General features: G+C 65.5%; 6 protein-coding genes across 22 annotated transcripts in view; 5 read left to right on the plus strand and 1 right to left on the minus strand.

The window, feature by feature from the left end:
* ATP6V0A1 (ATPase H+ transporting V0 subunit a1) overlaps positions 1 to 6,956 on the plus strand; it is a 29,770-nt gene extending 22,814 nt beyond the window's left edge. For all 17 annotated transcript variants that reach the window (XM_086477772.1, XM_086477777.1, XM_086477774.1 and 14 more), the window contains one exon: positions 5,343 to 6,956. In XM_086477772.1, coding sequence (XP_086333898.1) covers positions 5,343 to 5,436 — 94 coding nt within the window. In that variant the 3' untranslated portion in view covers positions 5,437 to 6,956. The remainder of the gene's footprint in view (positions 1 to 5,342) is intronic.
* A 1,574-nt stretch (positions 6,957 to 8,530) lies between these two features.
* On the plus strand, positions 8,531 to 11,676 carry NAGLU (N-acetyl-alpha-glucosaminidase). The gene is made up of 6 exons (XM_086478089.1): positions 8,531 to 8,919; positions 9,076 to 9,223; positions 9,304 to 9,450; positions 9,653 to 9,738; positions 9,992 to 10,248; positions 10,460 to 11,676. The coding sequence occupies exons 1-6, from the start codon at positions 8,531 to 8,533 to the stop codon at positions 11,674 to 11,676; spliced, it is 2,244 nt and encodes a 747-aa protein (XP_086334215.1).
* Positions 11,677 to 12,742: 1,066 nt separating this feature from the next.
* On the plus strand, positions 12,743 to 14,396 carry HSD17B1 (hydroxysteroid 17-beta dehydrogenase 1). The gene is made up of 6 exons (XM_086478067.1): positions 12,743 to 12,839; positions 13,007 to 13,168; positions 13,458 to 13,640; positions 13,739 to 13,832; positions 13,965 to 14,148; positions 14,235 to 14,396. The coding sequence occupies exons 1-6, from the start codon at positions 12,743 to 12,745 to the stop codon at positions 14,394 to 14,396; spliced, it is 882 nt and encodes a 293-aa protein (XP_086334193.1).
* Positions 14,397 to 14,934: 538 nt separating this feature from the next.
* On the plus strand, positions 14,935 to 19,640 carry COASY (Coenzyme A synthase). Its single transcript, XM_086477931.1, has 9 exons — positions 14,935 to 15,544; positions 15,936 to 16,150; positions 16,339 to 16,470; positions 16,734 to 16,923; positions 17,382 to 17,446; positions 18,187 to 18,271; positions 18,922 to 19,019; positions 19,111 to 19,257; positions 19,569 to 19,640. Exons 1-9 carry the CDS (start codon positions 14,935 to 14,937, stop codon positions 19,623 to 19,625), a joined length of 1,599 nt encoding a protein of 532 aa, XP_086334057.1. The 3' UTR covers positions 19,626 to 19,640.
* A 775-nt stretch (positions 19,641 to 20,415) lies between these two features.
* MLX (MAX dimerization protein MLX) lies at positions 20,416 to 23,635 on the plus strand. The gene is made up of 8 exons (XM_086477968.1): positions 20,416 to 20,463; positions 20,811 to 20,847; positions 20,985 to 21,074; positions 21,547 to 21,653; positions 21,892 to 21,991; positions 22,263 to 22,362; positions 22,704 to 22,905; positions 23,453 to 23,635. The coding sequence occupies exons 1-8, from the start codon at positions 20,419 to 20,421 to the stop codon at positions 23,633 to 23,635; spliced, it is 864 nt and encodes a 287-aa protein (XP_086334094.1). The 5' UTR covers positions 20,416 to 20,418.
* Positions 23,636 to 25,266: 1,631 nt separating this feature from the next.
* PSMC3IP (PSMC3 interacting protein) lies at positions 25,267 to 27,667 on the minus strand. The gene is made up of 8 exons (XM_086477992.1): positions 27,634 to 27,667; positions 27,431 to 27,534; positions 27,268 to 27,357; positions 27,089 to 27,200; positions 26,829 to 26,974; positions 26,310 to 26,363; positions 25,819 to 25,878; positions 25,267 to 25,726 (listed from the first exon to the last, which is right to left on the minus strand). The coding sequence occupies exons 1-8, from the start codon at positions 27,665 to 27,667 to the stop codon at positions 25,667 to 25,669; spliced, it is 660 nt and encodes a 219-aa protein (XP_086334118.1). The 3' UTR covers positions 25,267 to 25,666.
* Between the last annotated feature and the right edge of the window lie 36 nt (positions 27,668 to 27,703).

Genomic DNA, 27,703 nt, shown 5'->3' on the forward strand with positions numbered 1-27,703 from the left:
GGCTTGTGGCTCAGTAGGACTTTCTTGTTCCGTCTTTTGGCCTTTCGCCTGGTGCTAAGGTTTGTTTTCCTTCGTGTGCAGTAGCTGCTGACTGCAGCTTCCTTCCCGTGCTCTTGCTCGTGTTCCTAGGACCTGGCGTTGGACAGGGGCAGCGTTGCCTGTCTGCCCGCTGGGTGCTGCGAATGGCAGCTGGTTCTTGCTGGCCTTGGTTATTGGCAGAGGCTTTTGAGGCCGCTTTTCCGTGATTATTGAGTCCGTGTGTATGCAGCCAGCCAGTAAACAAGAAGGAATTGCTCACTGGAGTGCTCGTCCCTTTCTCTGCACCCAAGCATGGAAAGTGCTCAAGAGCTTTCTCTGATCTGTGTTCAAGAGCGCTCGTTGTTCCACTTCAGATTCCCTGGTCAGTGCACTGGTGGGATCAAAGGAGCAACGTGGGAATGGGTTTTGCTCGCCCAGGATTCTCTTCAGCCTGAGGTGTAGGAGAGTCTGTGCCTCTGCGGAGTTCAGCTCACTGCCGTCCCTTAGGGTAGCTTCGTTCCTGGTGGGTCAGAACAAAGTGAGGTCCCACGAAGTTCACAAGGAATATTCAGTCTTGCTTAAATGGGAAGAAGAGGTTGTGAGCACTTTTAAAAAGTAGTTCTGGAAGTAAAAGGGAAGGCGGTGCCTTTAAAGAAACCAAAAAGAAAGAAAATCTGCCTTTTTGCACTTTTTTCTTTCCCCAGAAGCAGGGGAACTTTGTCCTGTTGCCCTCTGCGCTGGCAGCCCGCGGGGTGCAGGCTGGAGTGTCCCGGGTCTTTGTAGCTGGAGCGAGTCGAGCGTCGCCCCGGGATTCGGAGGTGTAGCCATCTTGTGCCGAGGGAGCCCGTCGGGGGGTGCTGCTGAAAATGGCTGCTGGATGGTGCTTCTGTTTGTCCTGGCAGCCAGCCTAGAAATCTTCATACCAGTCACTGGAGAGCTGCTGGCGGGGCTGGCTGGTGTTTCCTCATCCCGCCGGGGCTGTACTACGCCGTTGCATCAGTGTGAACGACGGGGCTCTGCAAACCCTGCCCCGTGTTACTGCTGGCAGCCCGGGGAGAGCGAAGTGAGCAGCGCTCCGACTCCTGCGCGATGCTTTGCGTCTGCCTTGGTTGTCAGTGGGTTGGTTTTCAGGGTCTTGCTTCTCTGGACCGCAGGGCTGCGGGGCTCATGCCTGAGCAACAGCAGATGAACAGTTCTGAACGGCTTTTCCTCCTGGCAGGCTCTGTGTTTTCTTTTTTTTACCCAAAGGGATGGGCTGAGATAAGAAAGCCTGTTTTTCTGGAGATACCTGTCTTGTGTTAATAACCACAAGCTGCACTTAGGGACACCACTCGCAGAGCACCTGGAACAAGTGTGAACTGGAGGCTGCAGTTCAGCCCAGAGGTGGCTTTTCACCAGGCTACCTCTAAAGGGTGACTAAAAAGTTGTCTGGAAATGGGAGGGACGATGCTTGTCACTGAGGTGGCGAGCAGAGACAGAAACCCAGCTGGGCAATAGCAGTAAGCCCGGGGATCGCTGTTGCCGTGCAGACCAGTGCAGGGCATTTGCTGGGGAGCTGCAGAACTGAAGCTCCTAGTGAAGTCCTGTTTTCCCTGAACATACGTTTCAGACCTGTGGAGCTTTAATATACATTCTCTGAGAGAAAATCTGTTCAAGCTTAGAGCCTGAAAAGCAAGTGTAAGGCAACACTTCGGACTGCAAGTAATCTGCTGAAATTATTTGGGGTTTGTTGGATTTTCCTTATCGCAGTGGAGAGGGAGGCACCTGCAGTTGTTCAAAAGAACATACTGTTAACATTCCTTTTGCTTCTGAATGTGGAGTCAGGATGTTTCCAATGGTAGGTGTTCCCTTTTTAGAAGGAGGGGGGGGGGGGTCAAATACAGCTGTCCTGGGAGGAGCAGAGCAGATTGGGTTTTCTGGCTGTGGGAGCAGAGTCACCTATCAGGAATTCTGAAGGTGTGGGTGGTTCAGCCTTCCTGGAAACGAGGAGGAATTTAGCCTGTGTTTTACTTGTGGGGGAAAAAAAGCACCGATTGTTCCATGTGCTCTGCCTGCCAGCCCCAAGCGAGGGAGATCCACTTTGTGCTTTTTCAGACAGCGTGCATTCCTTCAGCAGGCTGGGCTTTCCTGGGGCATCTCGGGTGGAGGGAGCACTCGGAGTGCTGCCAGGATTGCAGGGGTGTGTGTTGGAGGTCTGCTGGAGCTCGGCAGCCGTCTGAGCTGTACCCCACGTCGTGCTGTGAACTCCTTTTACTGTAGTGTCACTGTTCTGAAGTATTTCACCTCTCTGTTTGCTTTTCAGTAATGCAGTTTGATGTGCATGTTTAGGTTAAAGTACCTTACCTTTTTTTTTTAAAGCTAGTCAGCTCTTCTAGTGTGAGCAAACATAGACTTTGCCCAAAAGGAGAAGTTTGTGACTGGATTCAAAGTAAGGTCCCAACATCATGGCTTGATGCAGGAATATTGTTGCAGTGGAGCTGTTTTCCTGTGTAAAGCAGTATTTCAGGCTGAGTTTTAGGCCTGATTTGGAACCAGAAGCTGCTCTCCTTAGAGCATGTCCCAAGCCCAGGCTACAGCTAGAAAGAATGGATAGCAGTAGGCATAATATAAGCAAATGAGTTTAATTCAGAGCAGCAAAGAGTGGGGTTTGTGTTGCTCCGTAGGGGAGAGGTTGGTGCTAAATGAGCATCGTGATGTAGGGGGCTCAGCTCCAGAGTCTGGCGCAGTCAAACCACGTTGTTCGCACTCGGCTCTGGTTCCCCAAGTGTCTCTCGGCCGGTCTCCCACTCCTCGGTGCCTGTCTGTCGGGGTGGAGAGCTGGGTCCTGGCCGGACTGTAGCTCTGGCAGACACGGGGAGCTGCCTTCGCCTGCCCAGCTGCAGGTGTCAGTCTCTTCGCCCCCTCAGGTGTAGCTTCAGCAGCGTCCCTGGCCGGCGTCTGCGCTTCACCGTGGCCGTCCTTGGGACAGGCACAAACGCGGTTGCTGCGCTTTACCGCGGGTTGCCTGAGCTGTTTCCCACCAGCCCGTGAACGTCCCCAGAACGGGCTCGGCCCCGCGGGGGCGGCGAAACGGGCCCAAAGCGGCGCTCGGCCCCGCGGCGCCGGGGGCAGCCGAAGGCCGGGAGCTCAGGCGGGGCCCGTTGTGTGCAGAGCGGCAGAGCTGGAGCGTGCCGGGGGCTGCAGGCGGGTTCGGACACCACAAACGTGGTGAACCTCCCGCGGGCGGCCGCGCTCGGCTGTAACCGAGAATGGCCGGGCCGAGCTCTGGCGCGCTGCCCCCGCGGGGGAGAGCCGCTTTCCGAGGGGCGCGGGCGTGCTGGAGCTGTGTCCCGCTCGTGCTCCAGCGAGAGGCGGTGGGAGTGGTGAACCCCACCCGCTGGCCAGAATTTCGTTCTTCTCTGTCAAGGTCATGAGCCAGAGCTTGTCTTTAGCGCGACCGCAGGGGCACGCTGCGAGAGGCGCCTCCTGGCAGCGCGGCGCAGCGACCCACCGTGCCACATGCGAAACCGCCGCCGGTTTGGGGGAAGTAGCTGCAACAACCTCTACCCAAACCCACCCCCGTGGCTCTCCGGCTGTCGGCTGCCCTCTTCGCGGTGGGCTCAGCACCGCAGCCCGCCCCAGGCGCTGGCACACGCCTTTAAGAGCACAAATGCCAAGTCGGAATTTGCACTTGCACCAGGTGACAGTCAGGGCTCCTGCTCCACGGCGCTCGGCGGCCGCTTCCCACGGGACCGCGAGCTGCCCGGGTGTGCAGACAGTGTCGGTGCTCTGTGAGCTGGGTTGGAAAATCCACCTAACTACAGTCCGGCAAGCACTTAAGCTAATTATTGATACAAAAAAGCCAGAGAGGGTTTTCTTTTAACACTGGCTGCCAGAAAGTTTCCTAGCTGTTTATTCACAGTGCAGTGCAAACTGTCTAGTACCTTCTGCAGAACTGGATCGCTGGTGGGAGACACCCAGTGTCAACAGAGCTGGTACATGTGACAGCCGGCGATCCTGGAAACAGCAGGGTCTCCTACGAAAAAAGGGCCTTGGAGTCTGGGTGTCCCTGTAGGTGATTGCAGAAAAAAAACAGAACGCTTAAGCCACGTTTATTTGGTTAAATGAACCTTTTCACAAGTTCCCTAACCCTCCAACAGCCTCTCCTCAAGCTTCAGGCGTCCAGTTGTAGGCAGTTGTAACGGAGGGTGTCCAAAAGGAGCTTTCGGATGTCAGGGCCAGCTGGAACAGTTAATCATCAGGGTTAAAATTTCATTTACAGTGGTTCTGTGTGACTCAGATACACAACCCTCTGCCTCTTATTTCCCTTTGCTTACAGAACAGTTACTTAGTCACAGGATACTTGTGGAGATTATCAGGGTTCCTGACAAACTGGAGCCTGTTGGCAAGGAGCCCTTCCTCCCACACGGAAAATCCTGCTCATCCTAGGGATTCCTCTGCAGGGAAGTCTGGGTATCTGCATGGGCAGGCAGCAGAAGCTGTTTTTCTGAGCGTTTCCCTCCTGTGCTCTGTTGGGAAATCACTTCTTGCCAGCTGCAATACCAGCAGCTCTGGAGTTTGCCGTGATTCCTGATTTGGAAAAAAAATAATTTTGCCTTTGTGTGCTTTAGAAAATACTTCTCCTGGATTGTGTCAAGTTTCTCTCCAATTTGCTGTCACTTGATTCCTACAGAGACTGCGGTTTTTTAGCGGGTTACGCAATGGAAAGTGTCTCCCATGAGGCTCATGAAACACTCCGCTTGTTTTTACTGGGAATCATGGGATTAGTTTTTTCTTTCCCTATTTGGCCGTTGCTGACCGTCAGACAGTTCTCTAAAATAATTCTTTTTTTAAACTGGGTTTATTAGGGGAGCAGGCAAACAAGGCTAAGTAGCGTTCAGCTGGAGACTGCAGGCGCCTCTCCAGCTCGGCAGCAGTTGCGTGGGGATAAACCGAAGTAAATAAGCAGAAGTAGCTGATGGAGGAAGCCTGAGCACAGCGTCACGTGGCTGAGGTTTGCTGTAGCTAAAATGTGAATTTCAGTGACGAGATCTTGTAGGAGACGCTTTGTGCTCCCCGCTCAGGGAGTTCATCCCACTTCTGTTGCCCTTTTATTGCCCATGGGGGTGGGAGCAAAGCACCTGGAGAATCCTCCTCTGCTCTGCTGCGGAGACGTCACACGGAAGTGTGGGGTTTGTGCCAAAAGATACTCTGCGTTATAATGCCATTTTTCTCTTTAAAGCTTTAATAGTCAACAATCACGCTTTTAATGGAGTTCTTGCTGATTGCTTGCTCAGATACAGGAGCTGCCTTTTTAACGAACAGTACTCTTCCCTCTCTTGCAGGATTGAGTTCCAGAACAAGTTCTACACTGGCACTGGGTTCAAGTTTCTCCCTTTCTCCTTCGATACCATTCGTGAGGGGAGGTTTGACGATTAAGCAGTGTTAAACGTCGTGCGTTTCTGGCTACCCCTCTCCCGTGTGTCTGAGTTGCATGTAACCCTTCCATAGCGAAAATAACTTATTGCAGCACCCTCGAGTGTTACCGTGGCGTTTCAAAGCCAGGAGCTTTGGCGTTCTCAGGTAATGAGTGACACTGGATCAAAGAAACTTCTCCTTCCTTAAGTTTACCACTGAAAATACTACGTGCATGGTGTCGGAGTTTGGTGTGTAGTAGTGTCCTCCTCCTGTGGCGAGTTCCCTGGCAGGCTCAGCGGGGCAGCGTGAGAGAAGCGCAGCTTCGGCTGCGCGGGCGTAGAGCACGTGGAGAAAGGCCTGACAGCTCAGCTTGCACAAGGCTCGCTGCTCGGGAAGAGATGTTCTGAAAGGCAGTTCCACATGTGGATCCCGTGTGTCTCTGCCTCTGATTAAACTAATTACGAGCAGTGGGCAGTTGACAAGCCAGGGTGTGCTTCTCCTACCTCAGGGCTTCCGCCTGTGCCACGTTTTAATGGGACAAAACCAGTGTCTCATCCCCTGCAAGGGTTCAGCTCTTGGACTCTGGCCGGGGCTTGAGGAGCTGATATGACGGGGCAGGACTCAGCCTCCGTGAAGTGTGCGGTGGCTCTTTGCTCTAGAGGTGGGGAAACATATTGTCCTTGCAGGAAAGGCTGTTCCTGTCCTCCCTGGAGAACAGATGCTCCTTTAACTGTGCCCCTGCACCCTCGTGTCCCACGCAAAGCCCCTTCCACCTCGTGGTTCTGGAGGCAGCGCTGGAACGGGGGGCTTGGGCACGGGGGACTTGGCAGCCTTGCTGTGCCCTGGGGTGAGATGGAGGAGGGCGAGCTGTGGTGCAAACTGTCACTGGCAATGGAACTTCAGGGTTTCTTGGCTGCAAAGCCCTAGAGGCACATCCAGATACTGCCCCTGTAGGCTTGGCATCAGCAGAGGCAGCTTTTGCAGAGGTGCAGGTACTGGTGACATACGCTGTCACGTATGCTCGGGGTCTAAGGAGCCCTGAAAGGGAGAACAGAGGCTGAGTCCTGCCAACACACTCCCGTGGCACTGGAGTCTCAGGGGTGTCTCCTCACAGTAGCTGTTGCTTTTTCTCCCATGCACGATGTGAATAATGTCGATGTAGCTGTAGGAGCAGTGGTGTGTGCGTTAGTGCTGTGTGTAACTGTTGTGTTGAATTCCCACCGGGGATCTGAAGTATTTGTGTGTGAACAGATTAGAACAATAGCGAGAATCATTGTAACCTGGAACCGAGGAGGAAATTCCAGCAGTGCAGGGCTGCCAGGGGTGTGGGCATGGGGTCCTTGTGCTGTGCGGGGGAGCCCCTGGGCAGCCGCAGGGGTTGCGGGGGCTCGGGGGGCCTGGGCTGTGTGTTTACAACGGTGCTGCAGAACGAAAGGTGAAATCAGAACGTGGCCGCAGGGGGGGAGCGACCCCAGTGCTGCTGCCCGGGTGAAAGGCGTTACTGACAGTCACTGTGTAAATTAAACAAACTGCACAACAACCGCTGTGGCCTCTTCTCTGCGTCCCCCGGCTCTCGCCGGGGTGCTCCCAGCCCCTTCCCCATCCCACGCTGGGCAGAGCCCCAAGAGCTGCCCGGGCGGGAGCGGGGACCTCCAGCTTTCGTGCCCTGGGCTGCTGTCACCTCGCTGGGGGCAGAGCTGGTTTGCAAGAGGAGATCAGCGGGACTGGGCCTGCCTGAAGTGGCTCCGCGCTGACCGGGTCCCAGCTGCCCCCCTGGGGGCGGGCGGCCGGGGCCGAGCGGGGCCTTTTGTGCTGCCCGATAAACGCGGGCGGTTCCGCGGGGGGAGAACCGAGGCTCGGCTCAGCCCGGGCGTTGCGGGGGCCCTCGGACCGGGCTGGCGGCAAACACGCTCTGCCCGGTCGTGTCGTCGTCGTCGTCCCCCGGGCCCCGCTCCCCAGCCGGGGGCGCCGCGGGTGCTCGGGCCGCTCCTGCAGGGCCTGGAGCTGCCCCCGGGGGTTCCGCGGGTGGGCGGGAGTGGAAGGGAAGGCTTCGAGGGGGGGTAGGGGGGGTGGTGTTGGGGCTGCTGCAGTGCGTTCCCTGTCTCCGGGGGGCGAGGGGCCGGTCAGTGCTGCCCCCCCCGCCGGGGGTGCCCGACCCTTGTCCTCCTGCCCCCCCTGGGCGAGGGGCCGGACCCCCCGGCTGCTGCCGGTGCCAGCTCTGTCCAGGGGACGCGCTCCCCTTTCACCCGTTCCCTTGCGCCACTCCCGGCCGCAATCGCGGTCTTTCTGCCCGTTTCCATGGCTCCGCTCGGCCGGTTCCGCGGCTCTTGGGCCGGGTCCCGGGCTGCTCCGGACGCTGCTGGGGGCAGCCGGGCCTCCCGCCCCCGCGCACCGGCGGCGGCCCCGCTGCCCGGTCTCGCAGCGCCCCCTCCAGACCGGAGCGACCCCGGCCCGGGGCGGCGGGGGACCGGCGGGGCTGAGCCGCCCGCGGTGGGCGACGCCCCGGGAGCGGCCCCGGAGCGGGTCTCGGTCGATGCCGGGAGCCCGGAGCCGGGCAGCGCCGCGTCGCGGCGTGGCCCCGGCCCGTCGGGTCCCGCTTCCCGCGGCAGAAGCCGCAGCCCCGGCCCCGCCGGCCCCCCCCCCCGGCACCCGGAGCGGGCGGGGAAGGTGCGGGAGCGCTGAGCCGCAGGACACCGGGTTACCGGCGCCGCGCAGCGCTGGGGCCGGCAGCGGGGCCTTGGCGGCAACAAACCGCGGGAACCGCGATCGCCGCAGTGACGAGAGAGGAAAAACTGCCGACGTGGCGGCGCGCGAACGGCTCGTGACGGCCGAGACAGGAGACAACGGGCGTTTACGAGACGGGGCTGCGGAAATCCCCGGGAGGGCGGGACGGGAGGGCACCGGTACCGGTGGGTGTGCCGGGGAAACGAGGTGCCCCCGACTGCCGCCGCAGCCCGAGCCCGGGGCTCGATACGCCACAAGAAAGGGCTGCGCTGGGCCCGGGGCACCGGCAGCGTCTGCCCCGTCGAGCCTCCCGGTACCGGCCCGGCCCCGCCCCTCCAGGCCCCGCCCACCGCCGTCCCCCATCGGCGCGGAGCTGCGGCCAGGAGCGGCGATGGCGGCGGGGCCGGGGCCGGGGCCGTTGCTGTTACTGCTGGCGCTGGCGGCGGCGGCGGCGCGGGCGGGCGCGGGGGACGCGCGGCAGGAGGCGGCGGTGCGGGCGCTGGCGCGGCGGCTGCTGGGCCCGCGGGCCGCCGCCGTGGCGCTGTCGGTGGAGGCGGCGCTGGCGGCGGGCGGGCCCGACACGTACCGGCTGCGCTCGCCGCCCGGCACCGCCGTGGCCGTGGCCGTGACGGGCTCCAGCGGCGTGGCGGCGGCCGCCGGCCTGTACCGCTACCTGCGCGACTTCTGCGGCTGCCACCTCTCCTGGTCCGGGGCGCAGCTCCGCCTGCCCGACCCGCTGCCGCGGCTGCGGGCCGAGATCCGCGCCACCGCCCCCGGCAGGTAACGGGGCCGCGGGGGCCCGTGGGGGCGGGCTGGGCTGCGGGGCCGGCGCTGCTCACGCCTCGTTAGCCCGGGACAAGGCGCCCTTGTGTAACGGGAGCGGGAGCGGGAGCGGGGGGGGCGCCCAGCCCGCAGCCTCCCGCCCGCTCCCCCCAGGTACCGGTACTACCAGAACGCCTGCACCCAGAGCTACTCCTACGCCTGGTGGGACTGGGCGCGCTGGGAGCGGGAGATCGACTGGATGGCGCTGAGCGGCATCAACCTGGCGCCAGCCTTCGCAGGGCAGGAGGCCGCCTGGCAGCGGGTTGAGTATTGGGGCCCGCGGGACTGGCCGGGGTGATGGGGCGGCTGCGGGTCCGGCTGAGCCCCCACTGCCCCACGCAGGTGTTCCACACCCTGGGGCTGAACCAGTCCGAGATCGACGCGTACTTCACCGGGCCGGCGTTCCTGGCCTGGAACCGCATGGGGAACCTCCACGGCTGGGCAGGGCCGCTGCCGCCGGCCTGGCACCTCAAACAGCTTTACCTGCAGGTACCGGGGGCACTGGGGCTGCCTGTGCACCCAGGGCAGACCCGCACAACCCCCTGCCCTGGTCCTTCGGGCCGGGATGCGCTCATGGAGGTTTGGGGGCTGCCGCTCCCTTCCCCAAACTCCAGCAGCACCCAGGGGCCCCTCACGGGGAGGTGGGGGCTCCTCTCCTCCTGCTCCTTCCCTCCCTCCTTCTCTCTCACAGTACCGGATTGTGGAGAGGATGCGCTCGCTGGGGATGATCACAGTGCTGCCAGCCTTTGCAGGACATGTGCCCCAGGGGGTTCTTCGGTAGGTGCAGCCCCACGCGCTCACAGACCCCACAGGGTCAGCCCTGGCTGCAGCTCCCTCCCCGATGTCTCAGCCCTGGGCCTTTCCTAGGGTCCCACCTTCAGCCTGCGCCAGCTGCACAGGGCCCTCCTGGGGACAATGCAGCTCCTGGCCCCCCTGTTCCCGTGCTGGCACCCCCGGGAGGCTGCCCTGTCCCTGCAGGGGCACAGTGTCCTGTCCTGCTCCTGATCCCCATCTCTGCCCTCCGGCACAGGGTCTTCCCGCACGTGAATGCCACTCGCCTTGGGGGCTGGAGCCACTTTGACTGCACCTACTCGTGTACCTACCTGCTGGACCCGGAGGACCCCATGTTCCAGGTGATCGGGACCCTCTTCCTGAAGGAGCTGATCAAGGAGTTTGGCACAGACCACATCTATAGCGCCGATACCTTCAATGAGATGACCCCCCTCTCCTCTGACCCTGCCTATCTCTCGAGGGTCAGCAACGCCGTCTTCAGGTCGATGACGGGAGGTGGGTCAGTGCGCGGTGCTGGCCCGGTCATGGGGCTCCAGGTGGGGACAGCTGGGGGCCGGGGGAGGTGGCTGTGGCTGTGCGCTCGGCAGACTCCATTGATGCCAGACGCTCAAAGCGCCCCCTAAGAGGGACGGTTGGTGGCGCTGGGGGCGTGGGGCCTGCAGGGGCTGTCTGGAGGGGACCTCACCCCATGCACCTCTGTCCCCAGCTGACCCCGAGGCGCTGTGGCTGATGCAGGGCTGGCTCTTCCAGCACCAGCCAGACTTCTGGCAGCCAGCGCAGGTGCGGGCCCTGCTGCACGGCGTGCCCCTCGGCAGGATGATCGTTCTCGACCTCTTTGCTGAGTCCAAGCCCGTCTACCAGTGGACAGAGTCCTTCTACGGGCAGCCCTTCATCTGGTGCATGCTGCACAACTTCGGGGGCAATCACGGCCTCTTCGGCACTGTGGAGGCCATCAACCACGGCCCCTTCGCAGCTCGCCGCTTCCCCAACTCCACCATGGTGGGCACCGGGCTGGTGCCCGAGGGCATCGAGCAGAACGACATGGTGTATGAGCTGATGAATGAGCTGGGCTGGCGCCAAGAGCCCCTCGACCTCCCCAGCTGGGTGACCCGCTACGCCGAGCGCCGCTACGGTGCCCCGAATGCCGCCGCAGCCAGCGCCTGGCGGCTGCTCCTCCGCAGCGTGTACAACTGCACCGGCGTCTGCGTCAACCACAACCGCAGCCCGCTGGTGCGCCGGCCCTCGCTGCGCATGGACACGGAGCTGTGGTACAACGCCAGCGACGTGTACGAGGCCTGGCGCCTGCTGCTGAGCGCCGGCGCGGAGCTGGGCTCCAGCCCCACCTTCCGCTACGACCTGGTGGACGTCACGCGGCAGGCGGCGCAGCAGCTGGTGAGCGACTTCTACCTGAGCATCCGCCAGGCCTTCCAGGGCCACGCGCTGCCGGAGCTGCTGACGGCCGGCGGCGTGCTGGTCTACGACCTGCTGCCGGAGCTGGACAGCCTCCTCTCCAGCCACAGCCTCTTCCTGCTGGGCCGCTGGCTGGAGAGCGCCCGCGCCGTGGCCACCAGCGACCGGGAGGCTGAGCAGTACGAGCTGAACGCCCGGAACCAGGTGACGCTCTGGGGACCCAGTGGGAACATCCTGGACTACGCCAACAAGCAGCTGGGGGGGCTGGTGCTGGACTACTACGGCGTGCGCTGGAGCCTCTTCGTCTCTGCCCTGGTGGAGAGCCTCAACTCGGGCAGCCCCTTCCACCAGGACCAGTTCAACCAGGCAGTCTTCCAGGTGGAGAGAGGCTTCGTCTACAACAAGAAGCGCTACCCGGCCGTGCCAGCTGGGGACACGCTGGAGATCTCCAGGAAGCTGTTCCTCAAATACTACCCCAGTGCCCTGCGGCGCAGCCGGGCTGGGCCGGCGTGACTTTGGGCTGTGCCTGCAGAGCCTCCCCCGGGAGGGAGGCCAGAGACCCCCCCCACCCTCCTGTGTCCGGGCTCCTGCAGCTCCTGGCCTGACGGCTGCGTCCTGGCCGTGCTGGAATGAAGGCGCAGAGCCCCGGCAGCCCCCAGCCAGCCTGGACCCACCGTTTGCCCTGTGTGGGCAGGACGTGCCCCAAGGGGGGCTGGCAGCCAGTTGAGGGGCTGGCTCTGGCCCAGGGACCCATCCTGCGCCGTGCTCTGTGCTCAGCCCTGGAAGCTCAGTGGGAGCTCGGACCGCGCAGAGGGGCAGGGCACACGTGTCCCTGCCGCGGGGCGCGAGCGGTGATGGCAGAGCAGCCCCTGCCCAGAGGCTCATCCCTGGTGTGGTCCTGGGCCTCCCTGCGCCGGGTGCTCCCTGCCCCATGAACCCCAGTGCCTGCGGGGACCCGCCGCTGCACGGCCCTGGCCGCACTTGGTGCCTTTTGTACCGCGAGAGACTGTGGAGTTCGTGTGGCATTGGTGGGGCCGCGCTCCCCGGGACAGGCTTTCCGAGGCCTTTCCCCCCGGCGAGGGCTCAGGCAGAGCCCGGCCGCGGCGCTGCCAGCCTGCGGAGCCATTAAAGGCCTGGCCATGAGCACTCTTCTCTCCCATGTGCGTCCATCTCCTCTCCCCAGTGCGGGGCTGGTGTGAAACGGGGGGCAGAGGAGCGGTGCTCGGCCCCCGAGCCTGCACGGCAGGAGAAACGTGCTGCCAGATGCGTGCCGGCAGCTGGGGCGCCTGGCACGGCACGGAGCAGCTGGTGCTGGCCCCGGCTGGTGCTGACCCGCGGGGCTGCAGCTCCTCTTGTGCCCCAGAGCCTCCTCCCGCGGGGGCGTCCTGGCTCCGTGGGGGCTTTATCACCGCAGCTGCGTAAGCATCAAGGCGCAGGGAGCCCCGAGCGCGGGCAGGGAGGGGGGTGGAGGGGCCTTGAGATAAGGCGGCAGACACAACACCCGTGGCGTGGGGCGGGGGGATCCCCCCCTCCCAGCCCTCTTAAACAGCGCGGCCCCCTCGGCCAGCACTGCCTGCCCATGGAGAGAACCACGGTGCTGATCACGGGCTGCTCCTCGGGCATCGGCCTGGGGCTGGCCGCGCGGCTGGCGGCCGACGCCGCTCGCAGGTTCAAAGGTAAAGGGGCTTCGCTGCGCCGGGGGCACCGGCACCCCCGGGGGTCTCCCGGGCTGGGCCAGGCAGCACCTCGCCAAGGGCAGCGGGTGCCCGGGGGTGGGCTGGGGCCGGCCCCAGCCGAGCAGCTTGGTGTCACCGCTGCCCCGCGGCCGCGCTCTCTCCCGCAGTGTACGCCACCATGCGCGACCTGGCCAAGGGCGAGAGGCTGCTGGAGCGTTTCGGGGGCCACTGCCCCGACACGCTGGAGGTCCTGCAGCTCGATGTCACCGACCCGCGCTCGCTGGCAGCCGCCGCGCAGCGGGTGCCGGGGCAGCAGCTGGACGTGCTGGGTATGGCGCTTCCCGGTGCCCCTGCTGTCCCTGGGGGGATGACTCCGGGGTCACCAACCCTCCTCAGGGCCCTGGGAGAAGATGCCAAATCATGGGAGGTGCCAGCAGTCCTGGGGATGAGGCGGGATGTGTTCAGCAGGGCAGGGGTGCAGGAGCTGGGTTTGGGGGTGCCGAGGGTCGCTGGCTCACCAACAGGGAAGGGTCCCCATGTTCCTGTCTTCTGGCACCTCGACGGTGCCAGGGAGCGCAAGGGGGGCTGCGGTGCCTGGCTCACTGGTGCTGTGCCCAGCAGTCTGCAACGCGGGGGTGGGACTGATGGGCCCCCTGGAGACCTGCTCTGACCAAGCCATGAAGACCATCTTCGATGTGAACCTCTTTGGGGCCGTCCGCACCATCCAGGCGTTCCTGCCCGCCATGAAGCGCCGCAGGGCCGGGCGGATCATCGTCTCCAGCAGCATCGGGGGGCTGCAAGGTAGGACCTGGCCCTGCTGTGGCGGGACCCCCGGCACCCTGTGGCACGGGGGAGCCGCGGGGAAGGGACCTGGTGCTCAGGGTGCGGCTCTGCCCCAGGGCTGCCCTTCAACTCCGTGTACTGCGCCAGCAAGTTTGCGGTGGAGGGGCTGTGCGAGAGCCTGGCCATCGTCCTGCAGCCCTTCAACATCCAGTGAGTGCCGGCAGCGCCGCGGAGGGCTGCGCTCCTGCCCACCGGGCACCGAGATGGAGGGATGCCACGACGGGGGGTACCATGGCAGCTCACACGCTCGGCTCAGAGCTGCCGCCCCGCTCCTTCCCACAGCCTGACGCTGGTGGAGTGTGGACCCGTCAACACCAGCTTCCTGGCCAACCTGCAGCGCCCGGATCCCGAGGGCAGCGAGCTGCAGGGCCTGGACGCCGAGACGCGAGGCCTCTACCGCCGGTACCTGCGGCACTGCCAGAGCCTCTTCCACGACGCAGCCCAGGAGGTGGAGGAGGTCCTGCAGGTACCGAGGGGATGGGGGGCTCCGGGAGGGCTCCGTGCCCGGGGGCAGCCATGCTGGGGACGGGTCTGATGCCCCTGCGGTGCCAGGTGTTCCTGGAGGCCATCGGCACCCCCTGCCCGCCCCTGCGCTGCCTCACCACCCAGCTCTTCGCCCCGCTCTCCCGCCTGCGGCTCGCCAGCCCCGACGGCTCCGCGTACGTCCGGGCCATGCACGACTTCGCGTTCGGCCGCGGCGAGGCCGAGCCCTGAGCGGGGCCGCCGCGACCCCCGGGGCCGCCGCGCTGCGGTGCGGACCCCCATCCCCGCGATGGCCGCGGGGGGGGAGGCTCGGAGGGGGCTCGGTCCCCCCGTGTCACCAATAAAGCCCTTCGCAGCCGCACGGCTCCCGGCTCCGGACTTCTCGCCGAGCAGCCCCGCCCGGGGGCTGGCGGGGGTTCAGCCGCTCCCCGGGTGCTCCTCCTGCCGCCGCGCCGGGGTCCGCGGTGCTGGCGGGGACCGCGATGGGGCCGGGCGCGGCGGCACCCCGGGGCCGCGGGCGGAGGGGTGGGGGTGGGTGGGGCCCGGGCCCGTCCGTCTCCTCCCGCGGCGGGCGCCGCGCGGTCCCGTGTCGCCGCGCGGTCCCGTGTCGCCGCGCGGTCCCGTGTCGCCCCGCCGCCGGGCTTCCCCGGAGGGGCGGTCTCGTCCCCGGGCTCCCCGCCGCGGACCCCGCCCCCCCGAGGGGCGGTCCCGGTGCCGGGGCGGTCCCGCGGCGCGTTCCGGGTCGGCGGTGGCGGCTTCCGGCGGGGCGATGCCGCCGTTCGGGTCGGGGCTGCTGGTGCTGACGGCGCCGCTGGGCGCGTTGCCCCGGCGGGCGGCGGCGGCGCTGGCGGCGGCGGCGGGGGTGGTGGCGGGGCCGCTGTACGTGCACCTGCAGCCGGGGCTGCTCCTGGCCGCCCCCGCGCCGCGCCCCGCCGCGCCGCCCGCCTGCCCGGCGCTGCTCCGGGCCTTGGCCGCGCTCTACGCGGCGGCGGCGGCGCAGCGGAGCCTGGACGTGCGCGTCCTGCTGGGCCCCGGCCGCCGCCTGGCGCGGCCGCCCCGCGTCCTGCTGGCGGCCGCCGCCGAGGCGCCGGGGCCGCCGGGGCCGGTGCAGCTCGGCCTGCAGCGCTTGGCCGCCGCCGCCTACGGCTGCCCGCCGCGGCTGCCCGCCCTGCTGCTGGAGGAGGGGGAGGGCGCCGGGGTGGCCCCCGAGGACGGCCCCGAGGAGGACCCCGGCGCGGCGCTTCCCGACTTCTCCGACGTGGCGGTCGGCGGCACCTTCGACCGCCTCCACGGCGCCCACCGGCTCCTGCTCAGCGCCTGCTGCCTCCTGGCCCGGCAGCGGCTCCTGGCCGGGGTGGCCGACGGCGACCTGCTCCGCCGTGAGTCCCGGGGCGGCCGGCACTGTGCTGGGGCGGGGGGAGCCGGGGGCGGCCGGCCCCGCTGCCGGCGCGGGGCTGAGGGGTCGGGACGGGGCGGTGAGAGGGTCTGGGCGCTCCGTGGGGCGGGGGGTCGGAGCAGCCGCGCACCGGGAACGCCGGGCGGTGCTGCCCGGGCAGGGCGACAGCAGGGACCTGGTGTCCCATCCGCGCCAGCGAGTGAGATGCAGAGCTGAGGGTGCAGCGGGGGCAAGGGGATCCGGAGGAGGCAGCCTCCCGAAGTCGCGCGTGGGTTTTGTCCCCGGGTCTCTCCATCACCCTCCGCGCCGCTCCGGGAGCTGCCCGTCGTTAAACGGACGCTCTCTTGGTTCTCCGCCCTCCCGGCGCCCGGCAGACAAGGTCCTGCCGGAGCTGATCGAGCCGTACGAGCTGCGAGCGGCGAAGCTGCGCGAGTTCCTGGAGGACGTGAAGCCCTCGCTGCGTTACGACATCGTGCCTCTGGTCGACCCCTACGGCCCCTCGGTCACAGACCCCGACCTGCAGTGCTTGGTGGTCAGCGAGGAGACACGCAGGGGAGGGGAGGCCGTGAACAAGAAGAGACTTGAAAACGTAATGCCTGCGCAGGAGCCTGGTGGGCTGCCCCTTCCCGCCCTCTCGCCCCTGCCCGCCGCTGGCTGCGGGGAATCAGGTCTCGGTGAGCGGCCGCGGCCTCGTCTGTGCCGCTTCGTTCAGGCCTTGACCTCCCGCTGAGCCCCCTTCCCTCCGCTGATGGCCCTCGGGGTCTCTTCTCTCGGCAGGGGCTCCCCGAGCTGGCGCTCTACGAGATCCTGTTGATGAAGGACCCTGACCACCGTCAGAACGAGGAGGAGAAGATCAGCTCCTCCAGCCTCCGGCAGAGGCTGCTGGGGACGCTGCTGCGGCCCCCGCGGGTGAGGGGGGTGCAGGGAGGGCGGTGGGCTGCCCTGGGAGGAGTGTGCCTGGGAGGAGGGGTGGCCGGCTCGTTCCCGTGCTGCGGGGGGACAGGTTTTGGAGGACAGGCTGCCTCTGCCCGTACTGGTTGCTGGTGGGAGCAGGTCCCCGTTCTGCAGGGCCAGGATCTTTCATGCCCGCCTGCAGGCTGGGTGGTCAGGCTCCTTCTCCAGCAGAGCCCATGTCCTCTGTCCGCTGGCAAGGGCTTTCCTTCTTCCCCCAGCAAGACCCTGCCTTGCCTTCCCGCCCCTACGTGATCGGCCTGACTGGAGGAACCGGGAGTGGGAAAACTTCCATTGCCAAGCTCCTGGGGCACCTGGGAGCGTTCCTCATCGACGCTGACAAGCTGGGCCACGCTGTCTATGTCCCTGGTGGCCCTGCCTACGAGCGGGTGGTGGCGGCCTTTGGGGCAGGTGGGTGCACCAAAGGCTGCGGAGAAGACTGGGAGGAGGAAGAGGAGGGAGGGGTGTGCCATCATCCTGGCATCCCAGGGAGCCATCCTGGCCTGCGCTCCCCTCCGTCCCCGTGGGTTCTGGGCTCCACACCACCCGGATGGGGCTCTGTCGCTGACTCGGTGATGGTTGGGCCTGAGCGGGGCGCAGCGCTGCTTTCCCCAAGTCCTGTGTGTCCCTGTCAGAGCTACTGTACCCTGGCTGGCGTGGAAGGCTAAACCGGGCTGCCGCTTGCCTGGGGAAAGCTCTTCCCTGTCCCTCTCTGGAGCAGGGTGAAGAGCTGCCAGGTCAGGTCCGACAGGTCCTTTCTGGGTCCCTTCAAGAGCCTCGTGCCGAAATCCTTTCGCTCTGACCTGGGCTTGCGGCAGGAAGGGAGTCGGGTCCGTTCCTCCCAAGCCTGTTCTGCCTCTGTCTTACAGAAATCTTGAATGAAGATGGGACAATTAACAGGAAAGTCCTTGGGGCCAAGGTGTTTGGAAACCAGGTGAGAGCAGCACAGACGGTCAATATTTAATCTCCTGAGTGGGGAACTCTCCATCTGTGCCGGGGCTTTTTATTTTTCAGCCGTTTGAGCTGATGATGTCTTCCTGACTGTCTTGTCTGATGGTGATGTACGGACAGGGCAGGACTCAGAGATCCCATCTCCGTCTGTCTGTCCCACACTTGTCCTTCACCCAGCGCAGAACAGCAGCCCTGACGTACGCAGAGCCGGCGCTCTCTGGCCCCTGCGGGGTTTGGGCTGGTACCCAGTGGGGCTCAGTGACGCGGCAGCCGAGCCTGACCCCCTGCGCCTGGCTTTGGTGGCCGCCCCAGCGCTCGGCCTTTCGCTCGGGGCCTGCGGGCTGCCCCGGCCCACGCTTGACGGCAGCTCGAGGGGTTCCCCCGAGACAGACGGGTCTCGCGTGGGTGCTGCTGGTGGGGAGGTCGCTGTGCTGCGGGGCGGGTCTTTGCAAAGGGAGACTGAGGTTCTGCTGTGCCTGCCAGGGCAAGGAAAACAGTAGGAAAACAAGCCCCAACCCCATCAGTGGGCGTGGGAGCCTCTGGCCAGTGTGGGAGCTCTCCTGCCTGGTGCTTAGCGAGCAGGCGATGGGCCGGATCCCCCCTGTGCTTTAGCGGGTTCTTTCTGGATGCCCTGTGTGACGGCTGCTGCCACCAGCGATCCCCTCCTTGGCTGCCCAGGGGTTCTGAGGACAAGTAACCGAATCCCGTCGTGGCCCTTCCTAGGAGCGGCTGAAGAGTCTCACGGACATTGTGTGGCCTGAGATGGCCCGGATGGTCAAGGAGCAGATTGGGGAGGCAGATGCTCAAGGTAACTGGTAACTGGGGCGGCTCCCATCGCAGCATGAAGGTGGGAGTTGGGTGCATGGTCTTGTGCAGCACACCATGACCCAGAGCCCCTGGGAATCCGCTGCTTTTGGCAGCACCGTGAATATTTTCCATGCTCAGGTCTCCCTCCTTTGTGCTGGGCAGCTTGCTGGGGATTTTCACTAGCACAGCTCTGAGCAAACCCCTCCATCAGCTGGGCCGGCAGCTGGGCCAGGCTTACCTCCAGCTCCCGCTCTGAAGGAGGGTGGAAGTTGCTTTCCCTTTCCTACGTGACTTCAAGTTCGGTTTTGGTGTGGTGCTCCAGCAGTGAGCCTGGTGTGTTTTCCTGCTGGGAACAGAGTTTTTCCAGTTCTTGGGAGATGCTGTTTAGCTCGATAGCATTTGGCTGAAGGCATTGGCTTGCCATGCCCGGGAGACCTGCCATCCCAGGCGTGCCCTTTAAGCAAATACAGCCTCTGCCCACTGCTCTCTTTTCCACGTGAGGTTCTTTGGCTCAGCAGTAAAGCGTCTGTGCTGCCAGGTTGCAGGAAGGCGTGACCCCACGAGCGTAAGTGGACGGGCTGGGTCGGACGCCGAGGAGCTGTCGCACTGCCTTGTGATTGCCAGGTAATGAGGAATGGCCTCGTTCCGTAGGAAAGGCCGTGTGCGTGCTGGACGCTGCCGTGCTGCTGGAGGCTGGCTGGCAGGACATGGTCCACGAGGTGTGGACGGCCATCATCCCGCAGGAGGAGGTGGGCGATGCCCCTTGGCCCCTCGCTTGCTGCTGGGGCTGGATCTCAGCTTCTCCTTCGAGCGCCTGAGTGTCCCCTCTGGTCCTGCCAGGCTGTGAAGCGCATCATGGCCAGGGATGGGCTGAGCGAGGAGGCTGCTCGCAGGCGGCTGCAGAGCCAGATGAGCAACGGCCAAAGGGTGGAGCAGTCGCAGGTGGTGCTGTGCACGCTCTGGGAGCCGGACGTCACCCGCAAGCAGGTGAGCCCCGGGCTGCCTGCAGCACCGGGGGTGTCTCAGGTGGCAGAGGGGAGGCGGGCGACCGTGATGGGGACCAGAGGGCTCAGTGCTGTGCCTGGGTCACGCGTGGTGGGCCTGGGCGTGCTGATTGCCAGCGAGGCTGCCTGTGGGCACGGCCACGAGGGATGAACTTGGGGATGTAAATGCAGCAGGGAAGGGACAGGAAGCTTGAGACCCTCGTGTGACACCCCTGCCCGTGCCGTGGTGCCGCTGGCCTTGTCCCTGGCTTGGCCATGGGCGCTGAGGTGCTGCCCCGCTGTGTTCTCTGGCAGGTGGAGAAGGCCTGGGACCTCCTGCAGCAGCGCCTGAGCCAGGAGCGCAGCCAGTGAGGGGGTCGTGCTCCTCTGGACCATCACACACCAACACTGTGGATCCCACACCAGCAGGACAGGCGGCGGGGGTCCATGTTGTGGCATCACGAGCCGGCAGCAAGTTGTCAGGGTGGGGGCTGAGCCCACCCGCCACATCCAGCCCCACGGAGGGGCTAGGGGCATCCTGCCGTGCCCCAGCACAAGGGGGGACACCACAGCTGCCCCTCAGGCCGAAGGGCTGAGCCTGCGCTGGTGCCCGGGCCACCCGTGTGACAGTAAAGAGGCTTCTCTCCCCGTGTGTGTCCGTGGGCTTGTCCTGTCCCCCGCACCCCCTCGCCCACCCTCGCAGGGGGCTGAACCCCCCCAGCAGCTGCCTCTGCTGCCCCGGCCCCGGCTCCGCGGGGCTCTGCCCGGGCTGAGCGGCCCCTGACCAGTGCCCCCGCCCCGGTTCGTTCGTGGCTGTTGAACCCGCTCGGGAGAGAACCGATTTCTCCTGCCCCGCGCCCTGCTCGAGGGCCGCCTGCGCCGCGGCCGCCGACACGAACGGGCCCGGTGCGGCGGGGCCGGCCCGAGGCGAAACGCCGGGACCGCCCGGTTCGCAGCGCCGCGGGCGGCGAACTCTGACGCAGGCCCGGCGCTCTTGCGTCACCCTGACGTCAGGGTGGTTACGAAAGCGCCGGGCATCGACCGGGCCCGGGGCCCCGCGGCCGAGGCGGGCGGTGCTGCCGGGGCGGGCGCCCCCTGGCGGGGCGGGGCGGACTGCGTTTCCCGTCGGCCCCCGCGGCGGTCACATGACCGGGACGGGCGGAAGATGGCGGACCCGCCGGGCGTCGCGGCCGAGGACTCGTGGGGGAAGGTGGGTCCGTTCGCCGGTCTCCGCGCCGGGACCGGGCTGTCCAGCCGGGCGCCGCTAAGGGCGCTCCGGGCGCGGGGCTGCGGGCGGGGGCGCCGGGGCGGGCCGGGGCGGCGGGGCCGGGGGCGAGCGGCCGGGCCGAGGGTGGAGGGTCACGGCGAGGGGCAGAGGCCAAGGGCGCTGAGCGCGCGGGGACCGGGGCTGGAGGGGCGGGGGGCGCTGCTTGGGCGGCCCGAGCCGCCGGGGGTCAGGGCCGGGGGGCTCCGGGGGGAGGCGGGGCGCGGGGGCCGCGGTTCGCCGCCCCGGCCCAGCTGACGTTTCTCCTCCCGCCCGCCGTGGCCCCGCGCAAGGTGGACGCCGCCTGCAGCGACAATGGCCTGGACTCGGGTAGGTGCCGTCACGGCAGCCGCTTGTCGTGAGCGTGACGGTGGCGGCGGCTGCCCGGTGAAACATCTGCCCCACCGCCCTGTGCCCGGCTGTGCGCCCCGGGCTCGTCACTGACGCCGTGAATCCTCTTCTTCCAGCGCTCATCGTGGACGGCGCGAGGAAAGGCAGCATCGTGTCCCGCGCCAACAGCATCGGCTCCACCAGTGCCTCCTCTGTCCCCAACACAGGTGGGCTGGTGCGAGGTGTCCCCTGGGACCACGGCTCCGCGGGGCTTCCAGCCCCCCGCCCTGTGCCCAGGGTGTGAGCGCAGCCGCCTCTCTCACCGCCTGGGCAGGATTCCCACCCCTGGGAGGGGTTGGGGGACGGCATCGGGGTGTTGTGGCTCCCGGCGCCATTTGGAGAAGGGAATCGGTCACGTTTTGATGCCCTGCCATGGGAGCTGCAGGCACCTTCTCCTGCCCAGCCACACAGGGAGAGGGCGAGGGCTGGCAGGGCCCCTCTGGGCGATTGTCCTTGGCCCGACCTGCTGCAGCTGCTGCTGCTGCCCTGGGGGCGCGGGGCTGTCCTGGGCCTGGCCGCAGCCCCTCGGGCCCAGCGGGTACCTCGAGCTGTCGCGCCCCCCCATGCGCCGCTGCCCCCCGTGCTTCGGGAGCTCACCGGTCAGGCTTCTTCCCGCTCCCGCGCGTTCTCTCCCCGCAGATGACGAGGACAGCGATTACCACCAGGAGCCCTACAAGGAGTCGTACAAGGAGCGGCGCAGGCGGGCGCACACCCAGGCGGAGCGGAAGAGGCGAGACGCCATCAAGGTAACCGAGCGGCCGCGGCTCGCTGGCTCCCGGGGCCCGGCAGCACCCCGCGCCCTGCTCTTCTCAGCACCTTCCCCTGTTGTGCGGCCGGATCTGCCCTCCCCAGACACCGGGTGCTGGGAGCCCCCGTGGCGCTGGCTGGCTGCGGGGGGGGAGCTGGGGTTTGACCCCTTCTGAAATAACCAGCCTCTCGCTGCCGAACTCCGCACACACGCGCTGTGGCTCTGCTTCCCCGCAGAAAGGCTACGATGACTTGCAGGCCATCGTTCCTACCTGTGAGCAGCAGGATTTCTGCCTAGGCTCCCAGAAGCTGAGCAAGGCCATCGTCCTGCAGAAAAGTGAGTCTTGAGGGTGGGGGAGGGAAGGGGGTGCTGTTGACCCCCAGAATGTCTCGCTAGAGCCATGCAGCGTGGAGATTCAACACTTCAGGACCTCCTGGTGTGATGATGCTCTGGGGGAGCCCGAGTGCTGGCCACTTCCCCCCACCCACCTCCCCGAGGGGAACCAGGGCAGCCAGGAGCTGATGCTGCCCAAGCTGGGGCACCTCCTGTGGGGATCGCGGGGGCCTGGGCCTGCTCTCAAATCCTCACTCTGCATTTTCATGCTCAGCCATCGACTACATCCAGTTCCTGCACAAGGAAAAGAAGAAGCAAGAGGAGGAAGTTTCTACTCTCAGGAAAGATGTGATGGCCCTGAAGATCATGAAAGTGTAAGGGAAGAGCTGTCGGGGTCCTGCCCTCTTCCTGCTCCTTTCCCCGCTGCCCTTTCAAGGCGCCGTGGGTGCGCTCGGTGCTTCGCAGGCAGCCCGGCACCCCGAGTGCCAAAGCTGTCCCTGCCCGCTGTCACTGTTTCCCTCCGGTTAACATGCTGCTGCAGCTTCCCAGCGGTCACTGACTCATGGGATCTTCCGCAAACTCTTGGTCCTGCCCATCCCTGCGGCGGCTCTCGGTGGCCGGTGACAGGCAGGGAGCTCTGCACCCGTGGCCGAGCGGCGCCGGGCGTGGGGGGATTCCCCCTGCTGCTGACCCCGGGGCGCTTGGTTTGTTTCAGGAACTACGAGCAGATTGTGAAAGCTCATCAGGACAACCCGAACGAGGGGAAGGACCAGGTCCCTGACGAGGTGAAGTTCAATGTTTTCCAAGGCATTATGGATTCCCTGTTCCAGTCCTTCAACGCCTCCATCTCCGTAACGAGTTTTCAGGAGCTCTCGGCTTGTGTCTTCAGCTGGATTGAGGAGCACTGCAAGCCCCAGGTGAGTGGGAGCCGCGGGCAGGCTGGTGCGATGGCGGAGGGAACCGGGGCAGAGACCCTCACACATCTGCCCCCAGCACGGGACCGGGTGCAGCTGTCCCCTCTCCTGGGGCTTCCAGCAGGGCAGCGTGTGACCAGTGCAGGACTGGGGCAGGGCGGAGGCTTGAGGGGACAGGAGACGGTGCCCAAACTCCAGCTTCTGCTGCTGGACTGGTTTGGTGCTGAAAGCTGGCCAGGGTGGAACAGCATTCAGGAGGGTCCTGCTTGTTCCCCGTTGCACCCTCGGGCACCTGAAGGTTTTCTGGGAGTTAGGAAGCCTCTGAGGGGCAGGCGCTGAGGCAGGGCCGGGTCCCTGCCCTGCTGTGGCTGCCCCAGACCCTGCGGCCCAGGAGCAGAGGTGGGAGCGTTTCCCGTGGTGGCGTTTGGCACCGCGTGTGCCAGCCCCAGGGAGGGGGGACGCCTGCAACACGTGCCCCAGGCTCTAGCGGGAGCTGCTCACCGGGGACGGGATGGCTGGAACAACTGGCGGTGTCTCCTCTCTGCCCCAGACGCTGCGGGACATTGTGATTGGGGTCCTGCACCAGCTGAAGAGCCAGCTCTACCGAGCCTTCCCCCGGCAGCGCCAGCGGCTCCCGTCGCCTCCGCACCCGCGGGGACGGACGCCTCCTGCCCGGGGGCCTGGGGGCCGGGCGCCAGGAAGGGCTGGGCCATCTCCTCCTGGCTGTTTTTAAAGCTTCTCTGAATTATTTATTGTATTAACTGCAGAACCAAAACGAGGCTGTGCAGACACCTCTGCTCCGCAGGTGCTGTCACAGTCGATGCTACCAAATATTTGTAGGCATTTAGCACAGGGGGGGGAGAAGGTGTGTGTTGAGCAGGGGAAGACCTCCAGGTGCCAGAGTCTCCAGCCCAGGCAGGCGCGGGGGGGTTTGCCTGTGCCACGGACTCTCCGCCGCGGCGCAGATCTGCTCTGTACCCCCGGCACACCCGCTCTGATCCTGGGGACGGGGTGTGCAGTGAAACAAGAACGGACACTAAAAGCTGTTGGTTTCTGTTAAAACAGACGAGGAATAGGCTTCCCCCCTCACTGCGGCCTTTCTCGTACCTCCCTCTGAAGCAGCTCGTTCAGGGCAGGGTTTGGCCCTTGGGGGAAGCCGGCGGAGCCCGGCACTGCCAGGGAGACGCTCGCTCCACCTCCCTGGTGCAGAGCGCGCCGGGGGCTTGCTAAAACCTGACCTCGCCCGCTGCAGCCGCGGGTCCCTGGGAAGGGGGCCGGGTGTGAGCTGTCTGTGCCGGCGTTCCCTGCGCCAGCGCGGCACCATCTCTGCTGCCGCCGTCTGCCGTGGCCGAGCCCAACAGGAAACCCTGCGGTAGCTGCAGCACAGCGCTGCCACGAGCTCTCGCTGCTGCGCCTTAGACCTTTGACACACACGCTTACGTAGCCAGCCTTGATTTGATTTGATTTCTGTTTGTATAAATCACTGAAATCGTCCCAACGGCCGATTGGTGTCGGTTTTGCCCCCTCTGGAACCTGTTAACCTGTCGGTGCGGGTCACGGCTCCGGTGCGGCGTAGCTGCTGCCCAAGCGAGGGTTGTTCACCGCACCAGCAGTTGTACCGGGGCTCCTCCAGCGCGGTGACGCCGGCAGCAGGACTGGTTCTCTGTAAGCACCCTCGTGCTCCCGCTCCAGGGGTGGGGGATATTTATGTTACGCTGTTTTCCCGCTGCCCATGGGGTAGCACTCAGCTCCGGGTTACACGGTTTGAACGCTGCAGCATGAGAATGTTTCAGCTTCTGCTTCTACCTGCGTCGAGCAGCAGAGAACCCTCCAGGGCTGATTTTGTACAAAGTTCCCCACATTCAGGTGCCCTTTCAGGGCAACGCAGTGGCAGCCCCAGAGTTGCACCCTGCAGTGGTGCACGGCGCCGATAAAGCACGCACAGGGGCAGCTGTGCCTCGCCTGGAAGAGGTTCCTTCGTGAATAAGAAAATCCTCGGGGGGGAGGAGGTCGGGGTTAGGGCTCTGTGGCCGGACAAGGGGCCCAGACTGAAACCTTGGAGATGCTCTGCCAGAAGCTGCCTCCTGCGCTGGGGGGACGTGGAGTTTTACAGACCTCACATGTGAAAGCGACATATTTTTCTATTGTGAAGAGTAATTAAATAAATTTTGCCGAATGTTGTAGCGATTTTTCTGCTTTTATTTCTGTGGCTGCGTTCCTGGAGCCTTCCCTTAGAGCTGCTCAGAGAGGGGGAGGTAGTTTTTGGAAGCCCAGCCCAGCCATCCCCTCTCCTGGCTCCTGCCTTCCCCACCCCTCAGGGCTGCCCCGAGCCCCCCCCAGCAGAGAACACACCACTACAAGGCACCGCGGAACCAAAAGCCTGGTGTTTAATGGGTCATGGTGCCCAAGTGCCCCACGGTCACACCGCGGGAAGCAGCTGAAGGAACACGTGCTCGTTCCTGTGCCTCCCCAAGGCACTCGCAACACCAGGGACTACAACAGTGCGCTTCTGCCGTCCCCTACCGCCCCGAGAGGACACCCGAGCCCAGTAGCTCGCTGCGCTGAAGGGCAGGAGGAAAGAACATTCGCTCTGCAAGCGAGACAGGGCCAGGGCCCGGTGCCGTCACCCCCTCCGGCTGCAAAGCATTTTACAACAAACGCACATAAATAAGCAGGACTGGCCCAAGCCCTGCAAAAAGAGGAAAAAAACCCAACCCAACAGCCGAGTGTCAGCAGCGGCTCCTCCGCCCTGGAGCTCGGCGCCTCACACAGCCGCCGGCAGCGTGACGTTATGGTCCTCGTCCGTCTCTATCCCGACCTCCTCCTGCGCCAGCACGGGGCGGCTCAGCGGGGCGGCTGCGGCACCGCCAGAGCCACCGCTGCCGCCCTGGGGCCGCGCCCGGCCTCGCTACTTACAAAGAATTGCTTCTTGCTCTTGGGGTACCCCTCCAGGATGGCCTCCAGCAGCTCGGTCGCCTGACGAGACAGGGGCACCATGAGGGCTGCAGGGCAGCTGCGCTGAGCTGCCGGCACTGGGCAGCCCCGCTGCCGCTCTGGGGGCCCGTCCCCCCGTCGGGACATCACAAGGCAGTGGAGCTCTGGCTCCCGCGGACAGGCAGAGCTCTGCGGTGCCACGGCCTTTGCCCAGGGGGTTGCCGTGGGACCCGTGATTCTGCCCCAAACCCGCGTGGCCCCAGGGGTGGCACCGAGTGTGGCCAGCACAGCTCTCCCCGCTCCGCAGCTCCAGCGCTCTCCTCACTCAGTGTCGCAGCAGCGGAAAGGAGCTCGGCTCAAGCTGGGGCTGCTCCCCGAGCTGCCCAGCAGCTCCACATCCCTGTCAGGGTGCCAGTGTCACCGCCACCTCCCCGGTGCCGCCCACCCGCCCCGCTCGATGGCACGACCCTTACCATTCGCTTCCTCCTCCGCCACTCCTTGCAGTACAGCTTCTGCTCGCTGCAGACCTGCCGACAGCAAAGCAAGGTGAGAACCAACGAGGCAGCAGCCTCCCCACGAAGCCGCTGTAAGCCCAAGGCCCCACCAGACACCCCAGCTACAGCCAGAGGGTTGTTCAACAGCACAAGTGGCTCGCGAAGCCTCTGCGGGGACGTGAACCTCTCTGTGAAATGGATCACGGGACACCAGACGACCTGACCAAGCGGCAGGCAACTGCCCCAAGCAAAGCTCTGCAAGGAAGAGGCAGCTCAGGCTGTTTCCCAAGGACGCCCCGAGAGTCGTCACCATCGCCCACGCAGCCAACACTCGTGCACGGGCTCTGCGGGGCCGCCCAGGTCCCACACAACCCCCTGCTGCTGTCGCACCGGTGTCAATCAGACTGGGGACTGGGTAACCTGGTGGAAGGCCTGGTACGATTGTCCCAGCCCTGGCCCAGGCTCTGCTGTCGGTGCTCAGCCCTGGCAGCTCTTTACCTTCTCTTTTTCTTCCGGAGTCACGTGGTTGGTGGCAGATTTGATCCTCTCCAGTTTCTCTGTGTAACTCGCACAGTCCTTCCTCAGCTCCCCGACCTCTCTGGCCATCTCAGGGGTTGTCATGGAGCTGTTCAGGTCCTTCAGCTCTGCAAGGAAGCCACCGATCACCGGCAGGGCCGACAGCCCGGTGGCCAGGACGCAGCAGGGGGCCCCCCAGCCGCTCCCGGTGCTGCGGGGGGGGGCTGCCCAGGCGCACTCACCCGCTTCCATCTGCCGGCAGCTCTGCTGCAGCGCCTGCACCTTGGTGGAGAGCGCGGCGATCTCCTCGTCCAGGCCGCGGAGCTCCGCGTCGCTGGCGGCCGGGAGCTGCGCCTGCGGCGAGGCAGCAGGTCAGCGGCGGCGGGGGCCGGCGGGGGCGACACCCCGGGCCGGGGCTCACCTGGTCGGCGAAATAGATCTTCTGCTTCCCGTAGGCCTTCTCGCGGACGCGGCCCTGCTGCGCCAGCTGCTCCAGCGCCTTCACCACGGCCTGCGGGACCAGCGCCGTCAGCCGGGCCCCGCGCCCCGGCCCGCCCCGCGCTCCCCGCCCCGGCCCCGCTCACCGCCTTGCTCAGCCCGTGCTCCCGCTGCAGGTTCCCGAAGGCGTCCTGGGCGCTGTACGGCCGGTTCTGCTCCCGCAGGTACCGCAGCAGGACGGCGGCGGCGCCTCCTACGGGACAGCCCGCCGGTCACCGGGGCCGCCCGGGACTGCGAGGGGACGGCGGCGGCTGCCCGGCATCCGCTCCCCGCCCGGCACCGCGCTCACCGCCCGCCGCGGGGCCCTCTCGGCCTTTGCTCATCCTCCGCCTCCGTTCGCCCCGCTCCGTTACCGGCCG

The sequence above is a fragment of the Leptosomus discolor genome, chromosome 25 (assembly GCF_034619465.1).
Source record: "Leptosomus discolor isolate bLepDis1 chromosome 25, bLepDis1.hap2, whole genome shotgun sequence".
Classification (NCBI taxonomy): Eukaryota; Metazoa; Chordata; class Aves; order Leptosomiformes; family Leptosomidae; genus Leptosomus; species Leptosomus discolor.

Coding starts and splice junctions, on each gene's coding strand:
- HSD17B1 (XM_086478067.1), top strand. CDS start 12,743: ATGGAGAGAACCACGGTGCTGATCACGGGCTGCTCCTCGGGCATCGGC. Junction 12,840..13,006: donor CGCCGCTCGCAGGTTCAAAG/GTAAAGGGGCTT, acceptor TCTCTCCCGCAG/TGTACGCCACCATGCGCGAC. Junction 14,149..14,234: donor AGGTGGAGGAGGTCCTGCAG/GTACCGAGGGGA, acceptor CTGCGGTGCCAG/GTGTTCCTGGAGGCCATCGG.
- MLX (XM_086477968.1), top strand. CDS start 20,419: ATGGCGGACCCGCCGGGCGTCGCGGCCGAGGACTCGTGGGGGAAG. Junction 21,075..21,546: donor CTCCTCTGTCCCCAACACAG/GTGGGCTGGTGC, acceptor CTCTCCCCGCAG/ATGACGAGGACAGCGATTAC. Junction 21,992..22,262: donor GGCCATCGTCCTGCAGAAAA/GTGAGTCTTGAG, acceptor TTTCATGCTCAG/CCATCGACTACATCCAGTTC.
- NAGLU (XM_086478089.1), top strand. CDS start 8,531: ATGGCGGCGGGGCCGGGGCCGGGGCCGTTGCTGTTACTGCTGGCGCTG. Junction 9,451..9,652: donor TCAAACAGCTTTACCTGCAG/GTACCGGGGGCA, acceptor TCTCTCTCACAG/TACCGGATTGTGGAGAGGAT. Junction 9,739..9,991: donor GTGCCCCAGGGGGTTCTTCG/GTAGGTGCAGCC, acceptor CCTCCGGCACAG/GGTCTTCCCGCACGTGAATG.
- PSMC3IP (XM_086477992.1), bottom strand. CDS start 27,667: ATGAGCAAAGGCCGAGAGGGCCCCGCGGCGGGCG. Junction 27,201..27,267: donor AGATCTATTTCGCCGACCAG/GTGAGCCCCGGC, acceptor GCCTCGCCGCAG/GCGCAGCTCCCGGCCGCCAG. Junction 25,727..25,818: donor AGAGCAAGAAGCAATTCTTT/GTAAGTAGCGAG, acceptor GTGCTGGCGCAG/GAGGAGGTCGGGATAGAGAC.
- COASY (XM_086477931.1), top strand. CDS start 14,935: ATGCCGCCGTTCGGGTCGGGGCTGCTGGTGCTGACGGCGCCGCTGGGC. Junction 15,545..15,935: donor CGACGGCGACCTGCTCCGCC/GTGAGTCCCGGG, acceptor GGCGCCCGGCAG/ACAAGGTCCTGCCGGAGCTG. Junction 18,272..18,921: donor TGGGGAGGCAGATGCTCAAG/GTAACTGGTAAC, acceptor CTCGTTCCGTAG/GAAAGGCCGTGTGCGTGCTG.